At 32.7% G+C, this 9719-nt stretch overlaps 1 protein-coding gene across 7 annotated transcripts in view; it reads right to left on the bottom strand.

Moving 5' to 3' along the window:
• Positions 1–895: 895 nt before the first annotated feature.
• The window catches only part of LOC110037590 (probable hydroxyacylglutathione hydrolase 2, chloroplastic), a 68144-nt gene continuing 59320 nt past the window's right edge, over positions 896–9719 (bottom strand). For 4 of the 7 annotated variants that reach the window (XM_020742271.1, XM_020742275.1, XM_020742277.1 and 1 more), the window contains exons 5-8: positions 3384–3484; positions 2324–2398; positions 2123–2221; positions 1273–1421 (exon numbers count right to left, since the gene is read on the bottom strand). In XM_020742271.1, the coding sequence (XP_020597930.1) occupies positions 1275–1421; positions 2123–2221; positions 2324–2398; positions 3384–3484 (422 nt within the window). In that variant the 3' untranslated portion in view covers positions 1273–1274. Of the gene's footprint in view, positions 1169–1272; positions 1441–2122; positions 2222–2323; positions 2399–3383; positions 3485–9719 lie in introns of those variants that run through there. The other 3 variants (XM_020742273.1, XM_020742272.1, XM_020742274.1) reach the window with 3 other exon arrangements.

Genomic DNA, 9719 nt, shown 5'->3' with positions numbered 1-9719 from the left:
ATTGGAATAGAAAATATTAATAAATGCATCATTTAATTTCACTTTGATTAATATAATAAAATTTAAATCTAGTAGCTATTTTTGTTATATAAAAGATGCATATATATTATATAATATGACTATTTTAAAAGCTTTGAATTAAAAATTATTTCTTCGGGTTTCGGGTTTATTTTAATATGAAAAGAAGAATTATTCAAAAAACAATAAATTTGATCATTAAAAAGTGATAATGAGTGTTACAATGAAGAGGCACAAAACATATTTCATAAACATAGAGATTGATGAGATTAAGCATGCAAAAAACAAGTGAAGAAATACGTGAATAAAAGGAAAAATTAGTGAAACAAGATCATTATTGTCTAATCAATATTGTCCATCTACAAGGAGCTCTGAGGTAATTCTAAATTACAACAAATAAAATTGCGAAATCTAATTTATACCAAATCTAATTCTAAATTCCAATAAATATTGAAATTTTTATTGCTAGTCTTATTATTATCAATATTTGAAAACAATTTGTTATTTGAAAACAATTTGTTTATACAATTTGTTTATAGTCAAAAGAAAATCCATTGTATTTTGATTTCTTTCTTCAATTCCTACTTGTTCTTTATTTATTTCATTGTTGTAAATGGATTTATTAATGATCTTTTTTTGTTGACTCGAAGAAAAGTTGTGTATTGATCTTAGAAATGGTAATGGTACATAAAAAAAATATCTATGCATATTTTTTCAATGAATGATTTGATAAAATAATGTGATTTACGCGTTAGTCGGATATTTTTCATTTTTAATTCCAGGCATTTGGAGTTATGAAGGTGTGACAGGGGCACATATTTTCTTTTCTGGCTTGTGCTTCTTGGGAGCTATATGACATTGGGTGTATTGGGACCTAGAAATATTCTGTGACGATCATACGGAAAACCTTCTTTGGATTTGCCCAACAAAATACCAACCCTCACCAATCTCACCATCATGGACAAAGAGAACAGAACAAGAAACAAAATTAGAGAGAGAGAGAGAGCTGCAACAATCAAACTGGTAACTTCACCATAAGCACAAGGTAGAATAATTATCTATAATTTTTCTAGTAAAATGGAGAAGAAAATTACCAATCTACCATGTTAAAAAGAACGAGATTGAAGTTCACCCCAGCTGCATGGAAGAGCTGATTTATAAGAACGACGAGCACAACAAGTCCATACAAATAAATTAGAAAATTTATGCACGAGAACCTATAACAATATACTTTATCAAGTCCGAAGAAAAACACCTTAGAAATTGTCCTTCGCTCGGCGAATGATTCCCAAGGCCTCGGCATCACTGGCGGTGGCTGGTATGCTCAAGCTGTGCCGGATTTCTTCACTGTATGTCCGCAAAAATGGATTGCATTGTTTCTCCCTCTTTAGTGTCGTCGGAATCTAAGACAAAGTTTAATGCCTAACTTACTACGAATTAGCAGAAAATAATTAAAAAAACATTCCTGCAATGAAAATAACTGGTTATTACAGTTAAAAGCAGTGCATTTATGTTTTTATTTACAAGACCTTTCCCATAATTTAGGCTGCACCGCAGGTGTTTTTGACCCAATCCTAATAGAATTCAGGTCATACACCTAACACTACCAACAACAATATAATTACACATAATAAATAAATAAAACTGATAGTCAACACGCCAAAACTATTAAACATTAATAAGTACCACACTAGTAAATTAATATTTGAAAGTATAGTTAAATTATCTTTTAATTTTCATTGAAAAATGAACAATGAGATGCTTATAATAAAATTAACCACATCCTAATATAAAACATATAAGAATATTTTGACTTTTTTTTTTCTCTGTTTCTATTTAGGGGCATTAAAATACATATCACAGAATTTTTATGTTATTACATAACTCATACCTAAACTTTAATATTTAAACAAAAAACATTCAATTATTTAAAATCACAAAAAAAAAATAGCACTATCATCGCTTTTTCAAAGTCAAATACGACTTTTCATCCATGGTTTAAAGCAACCAATGTGCTATATATGTAAATATGGAAGTTCAGGCGTGAGATATGTAAATACACAAGAATTGTTTCTGGAATTGCCAGCGGAGATCAGGTAATTACCGTTGGAAGATTCTTGCTGCGAAGCTGAGAGATTTCTGCAGCATATTTTAGTAGATGCTCATTCTTGGATTCTATGGATAAGGCAAATTTTGAATTACTCTGTTCATAATTGAGGATGTTGATGATTCTGTGAGTTTACAGCAAGATAAGTCCATCCAAATATAAAGCTATAAGCTTTTGCACTTCAATAAAATTATATACCAGAGTATATTCGTGGCCACAATATACATTTGTGTCATCTGGCAAAGACATAATTTTTTGAAGCGAAGAAAGCATCTGCAATAAAGGGTAAAAAATCCTTCTTGAAATTCTATGCTGAGAAAACAATCATGTGGACTCCACATTCAACGAAAATGCGTTAAAATGAGAAAATCAGCCATTCAATAGTTTTATATTAAACCTCATAAGCAAAGACTAATGAAACTTCCTATGAGAACTAACTTCCATGTTTAAATTTAAACTCGATCACGTGGTTTAACAAGTCAGGCCTAAAGCATATGTGGTCCTGCAACTACTGAGAATGATGCCATTTTAATTTAAATACAGAACAGAAAATAATAATTACTTCCAATGAACATGATTATTTGAAAGTAAAATGGTAAAACTATAATTCAAGGTCATTAGGGATGTGAGAAACTTTAATTTAGAGCTTTTTTTAAAAAATCACAAAGAAAAATCATGAAACAATTTTCATTTTGCATGTATTTAGTGCAAATAAAACATCAGTTCTTTTAATGGAATATTTGATGAGGGAGGACCTTTATAATCAGTTCATAGTAGGCGCATAAAGATTAAAAACAATTAAGATATGATCATGATCAAAATCATAATCATAACCATAATCAATTTCAACTATTAGTTTATCCCAACTAATAAAGTTCAGGTTAGAATTCTTCTATTCTAATTACATGCAATGTCAACTACAATTTGCAAAACCCTCTATAACTTCTAGCAGTGTAAAATAATTCAGAAATCAGAGGAAAAAATACCGCCAATGACAAGCAGGAAAATCTACTACCATATTAGCTTACAAAAAAATTGATGATTAATGAATCGTTATGCTCACACATCAAGATGAAAAACAGGTAAATCAGCAATAAATTTTTCTTTCATGAAAGCAATTACAATGGTAGTGAAGTTGTAAAACTAATGATAACTTAAAGTCTATATAAAAATTGAACAAATAATTGTAGAACATGCTCATGGTTGCTTGACTGGAATGCATTTTCATGAAAATAATGGAAGCTCAAAGAAAAAACACCTGACCAGGGCTTCCTTCAAAAAGTTTTCCACATGACAAGCTAAAAAGGGTGTCACCGGTAAATATTGCTCCACACCCAGGGAAGTAAAAGCTCACATGACCTGTTCAAAAGTTCCAAAATTGATAAATAAATTATTTGGAGCTTTAGATAAACAATTTACTGATAAAACTGAAACATAAGCAAACCAATCATAAGATTCATTCAATAAAAATGTGATGAAAGTATAAACATAGATATTTAGAAAAATCGATGTAGTCCGGCCAAAGTCGATTCACAAAGGCTCAATTTATAAGAGGCCAAACCCAAAGAGTCAAATCAGGTAAGAATTGGCTACATCAAACCAATTTTAATGTATTTCTTGGCATCTTACCAATTACAACTAAATTTTACAGATTCATTTATTTTTTAAAATAGTTTAAATAACATAAGCAAAAAGATAAGTTTATGTTTAATTAATCTTTTGTTTATATATAGGACCTTATGTAAGGAATTTCGTTATTGATTTGACAATTGAAATTATTATGAATTGAAAGAGGAATTCATGTGACACTTTATTGGCTTACCCAGTTTCCTTACCATGAGGATTCAACATTTACTGGTCGGGGAGTTGGTATTTGGTATCTTTTCATTTATTTTTTATCCCTACTTGCTACTTAATTTTGCCATTACACTGCATATCCTAAGTCAGTTTAGTAGGCAGAACAACCTTTCTCCTGTTTTGCTCTATCTTTTGTTTCAGGTTGCTCATCCACTTGAAAAAAATTGTCCTACAATTTTGTTTTTATTTAGAAAAATTTATACAATTTCTCCTCCTCCCAGATGCACACTCTCTCTCCTCTCATAAAGAGTGAATATAGATCCTAGAATTTCAAATATTATCTCTCCCCACCTGCCCCTTTTTTGTCCGTTCATTAACAGGAAGTGATATTATGTCCTCATCGGGGACTTTCTCCGCACCTACAGCCATCGGACTTTATATTTTTACCATTAACATGGGCTCAGAAATCAGTGAAATTTACTCCTGGTTCTCTCTCCATTAGCCCCTCTTACTCCTTTCTCTCTCGTCACCTTATCTCCATAAATTCCTAAAAAGCTTTCTCCATTACATCGTACTCACTATCTACTAGAATAATTATTGTCAACTCAGTTAAAATCTCCCTCCTAGGTTCAATAGGAATTGATGGCAACTCTTCCTCACTGGCTTGCAGCTAGTACTCCTCTTTTGTGTCCTTGCTCTCTTCCGTGTCAACTGTGTTATTGTTCATTTCTTCAACTGCTTCCTGATCCATAAAAGTGACTATTCTACTGGTTGTGCAATCTGATTCAAACATTAAACGCTTTTTGTTTAGCACAAATTTACGAATACTAGTTCTCCCTACATGCTCTCAACTCTGAATTGGCTTCACCTCATGAGAGGACATCTTGGATGTTACCCTGAATGTACTCTAACTGTAAGATTCTAGAGGAACCCTACCTGTAAGATGTGATGGTTGCCCAGTGATCTGGCCTCTCCACTCCACTTTTGAAATCGGAGTCTAAACATTCAGTCCATAGTGAGCTCGTAGGATTTGGCACTGCATCTCCCATTTCATCTTGGACCTGATAGTAATTTTACCCTTCCCTTCTTGCTAGTTTCACCACTGAAATGCACTCTTCTTGAACTTGTTAGTGGCTAGTTTCACTATTCCATCCCGTGGGACATATTGACACTCAAAGACACATTACAAAATCCAGAATCACTCGATAAATTCATCTGAATCCACGTGGTCGTGAAAATATGGCAAATCCACATTTACTTCAAAATGTTAGCTTCTCAAATATTTCAGATTAAGTCTTCGAGGTAAGAGGTTCTTCATCCCTGACAAATCCACCCTTCGCTTTAGTCTTTGTCCAATCACAATGATTGACATGACTGGCAGAGTCTAGATTTTCCCCTTCACAATTAAGAAAAAAAAAACATCCTGACAATTAAATGCTTTGAATCCATGCATGGAAGGTCATTGTATGCATGGGCAAAGAGATCTCGCTTTCACCTTGCCCCATGAGCAATCCATCAACATTCATTCCCCTCTGGACAAAAGATTAAAAATCTTTCAGCTTGTCGCTCCATTCCTTCGATCTAGCAAGTCATTATTATGGCTAAGGGTGACCCATCTATAAGGTTTCTTTTCCTCAAAATTTCATCGAGCCAGTAGCACTGGATGGAGTTGTTGTATCTCTTCCACGATAAATTATTGAACGGTGTTCAACTATTGTCTCCTCGGTGGCATGAGTAGAGTTTGAATTTGGGCTTGGATAGGTGGAAGAGAGTGTATAAGGACAATATATGGTGAAAAAAAATTTTTGGGTGGCCAAATTTAAAAGTCGACAAAATGGAGGATTTTTGCACGAAGGTGGAGTTGGAAATGGGTGGATGCTAGAAACACTATGAAAAGACTAGAATTAGACTAGCTCTGATACCAAATGATATCAGATTTAACCCAAACCATAACATAAAAGGAACATAATATTACTAATAATAAATAGGTGGTCACAACCAACACAACAACAAAAACAACAAAGCCTTAATCCCACTACGTGGGGTCGGCAACATGAATCTTTTTTCTCCATTGCGTCCTATTTAGTGTCATATTTTCTTCTAATAAATTAAGATCATTTTTATACAATAAGCACAAGTCCTCCTAGGTTTACCTATGTCTTTCTTAACATAAGCTGAATCTAAAACATCTGCTCTCTTAATTGGATCATCAGACGACCAAACCCATCTAAGACGACTTCCTCTAATTTTGTCCATCACAGAAGCTACGCCAACCCTATCACGGATATATTCATTTCACATTTTGTCTCAAAGTATAAAGCCACTCATCCACCTAATCATTCTCATCTCGGCAACACTTAACTTAGTATTATGCCACTCGTTTAAAGGCTAACATTCAGCGCCATAGAGCATTGCAGGTCTCACCGCCGCTTATAAAATTTTCTTTTTAGCCTAAGCGGTGCTTTTCTATCACAAAAAAGGCCCGAAGCATTCCTCCACTTCAACCAACCAGCTTGAATTCTACTATTAACATCCCTCTCTATATCACCATTGCTTTGAATAACAAGCCCAAGATATCAAAATCGTTCACACATTTTAATAATTTGATCATCCAAAGTTACACTTCTGTCACTTGAGCTGCTACTACTAAAATTACATTTCATGTATTCAGTTTTAGTTCTACTCAAATGAAGACCTTTAGACTCCAATGTAGACCTCCATAATTCAAGTTTTCCTAGGCTTTTTCTCTCGTCTTATCCACGAGAAGGATATCATCAGCAAGAAGCATACGCCAAGGTACATCCTCCTGTAAATGTCTAGTAAGGCCATCCATAACTAAAGCAAAAAAATATGGGCTTAAAAGTGATCTCTAATGTAATCCAACAGAAATAGGAAAATATTTGGTCATTCCTCCTTCAGTTAGAACGCAAGTAACATCTCTAGCATACATATCTTTAATGATTTGAATATAAGTCATATCAACACCTTTCTTCTCAAGTATTCTCCAAAGGATATCTCTTAGAACCTTACCGTAAGCTTTTTTTAAAAAAATAAAAATCAAATGTAGACAAATGTAGATTCTCCTTATTATCTCTAAACTTCTTCATCAAACCTCTCAATAAATGTATAGGTTCTATAGTAGACCTGCCCGGCATAAATCCAAATTGATTATGAGAAATCTTTGTAATACGTCTTAACCTATATTCAATTAGCCTCTCTCATAGTTTTAAAGTATGACAAATCAACTTAATTCCTCTATAATTTGCACACTCTTGTGTATCCCCTTTATTCTTAAAAATGTAGACCAAAATGCTCTTCCTCCACTCCTCAGGCATCTTTTTAGTATTTAAAATAATATTAAAGAGTTTAGTAAGGAGAGAAACTCCCAAATTTTCTAAATAATTTCATACTTCAATTTGGATATCACCATGTCCTACAGACTCTCCTCCCTTGGTTTTCTTTAAAGCCTTCTCAACTTTTTTTTGCTAATACAATGGTAAAAATGAAACATTTTATTATTATTAATGATATTAAGATCACTAAGGTGGGTCGTATTTTCAGAAACTTCATTAAAATGTTTATCAAAATAACTAACCACCTATGTTGAATATCTTTTTCTACGAAAGGCACTTTTTGATTTTCATCTTTAATACACTTTACTTGAGTTAAATCTTTACTTTTTTTTATCTTTGTTTGGCTAGTTTATATATATATTTTTCACTCTCCTTAGTATCTAGTCTATTATAAAGATCATTAAAAGAAAAATTTTTAGCATCACAGATTGTTCTTTTTGACTCTTTGTGGATCGTTTGATATTTTTCTGAGTTTTCTAAGTTTTGATATTTAAACTAATTTATATAGCATAACTTCTTATCTTATATATTTTCTTGCACATTATTATTCTACAACCAATTATTTTTATTTAAAGAAATTTTTTATTTTAATTCTCCAAATACATCTTTTGCTACTTGTTTAATAGTGTTTGTTACTTTATCTTACCTTCATCATAAACATCTTAAATTTTGAAATATTGAATTTTACTCATAAAAAAAAAAGCTACTTGTTTAATAGTGTTTGTTACTTTATCTTACCTTCATCATAAACATCTTAAATTTTGAAATATTGAATTTTACTCATAAAAAAAAAATTATTTGTCTTTTAGGTTCCCCCATCTAATTCTACAATGATGAATACTTACATTTTTTATTTTACAACTCTTCATCTTAAAATCTAGAACTAATAAACGATGTTGGGTACTTAAATTTTCACTTGTAATAACCCTACAATCCTTACAATCTCGACAACCTTCTTCTCATAAGAAAATAATCAATATATTTTATTAGATACATTCTTATAAGTAATAAGAAATTCATTTTTTTTCTTGAACAAAAAATTAGTAATAACAAAATCATACGCTAAAGCAAAATCTAGAATAACTCTACCTTCTTCATTAGTCACTCCAAAACTGTAGCCACCATAAATATTTTTAAAATCTTCTACCACTCTACCAACATGTTCATTTAAATCTCCTCCAATAAATTTTTTTTCTTAAAAAGGTATTATTTGTAATAAGTATTCTAAGTCATTCTAGAATTTTTCTTTAGATCCTACATATACTTACTTGAGAAGCATAAGCACTTATAATATTAAATAATCTTAAGTGTTATAATTCTATCTCCAACTTTATTAATTTTTACAACATTATATTTCAAACCCTTATATATAATTACATCTACACCATCTCTAGTGCGACTCTTACTAGAATATCAAAGTTTAAAACCTAAGTTATAAATCTTCTTAGTTTTTTCTCCAACCAATTTAGCTTCTTGAATACATAAGATATTAATCTTTCTATGAATCATAATATCAATTAATTTCATTAATTTACCATCGATGGTATCTACGTTCCGAGATCTTATCCTAATATTAATTTCATTAGTTTCATGGATTAATTTTTTTACTTGCATTCGTCCGTAATGTGGAAACCCTTGCTTATTTAACACTATGCCCAGGCGTCGGTATAGCGTCCCTTGCACACTTTTTACTACATTGAGGCTATACAGTGGTCGCTTCCAGGGCACGCCCTAGCACTTACACAATGATCAAAAAGATTCATGTCATGATTTATTTGACAAGTTTTACACTGGTTGTCGACTACCTAACGTAACCCTCCACTTTTTATATCTAGACTTGGGACCGGCAATGGCAGTGTTAAAAATAAATGTCAAGAATGGGATTTGAACCCATGCCCTTTCGACTAATACCTGAAAAACTGACGCCTTAGACCAACTCAATCATCTTGACTTTGATGGTCACAACCAACACTCATAAAAGAAAAAATACAACTGACACAAACAAACACAAATATAGTGTATCGCAAGGATGGTGGCGATGGTTGGCGAGGGTTTAAAAGGTGTCGTGGGATAGAAAAGACAATTAGCAAGTAGAAAACAGCAAGGCAGTTGTTTCTCAGGTGTCGAACGACAAGCAAACAGTAGGGAGTGATGTGAGTGTCAGACAACAAGCTAATAGCAGGGAGTGGGAGGGCTGCCCAAGGTGATGGCAGTATGGATAGAGGGTTGAAATGGTGGCGTCAGTAAAGATAAGGGTTGGACAATAGTATAACTGCTGGAAATGGCAATCCTGGGTTGTCACAGCAAGGCAGGAGGGAGGCGATAGTAAAAACGAGAAGTTGTGACAATGGCAACAAGTTGGAATGGGGAAAACGGCTAGTCTGCCGTCTATAACGGTATAAAACAACCAAAAAGGTTGTTTCCGCGAGACTACAACAAGCAAG

The sequence above is a fragment of the Phalaenopsis equestris genome, unplaced genomic scaffold (genome assembly GCF_001263595.1).
Source record: "Phalaenopsis equestris unplaced genomic scaffold, ASM126359v1 Scaffold221793, whole genome shotgun sequence".
NCBI classification, from domain to species: domain Eukaryota; kingdom Viridiplantae; phylum Streptophyta; class Magnoliopsida; order Asparagales; family Orchidaceae; genus Phalaenopsis; species Phalaenopsis equestris.
The sequence above is the reverse complement of the archived record's forward strand: the minus strand, read 5'-3'. Positions and strand labels throughout refer to the sequence as shown.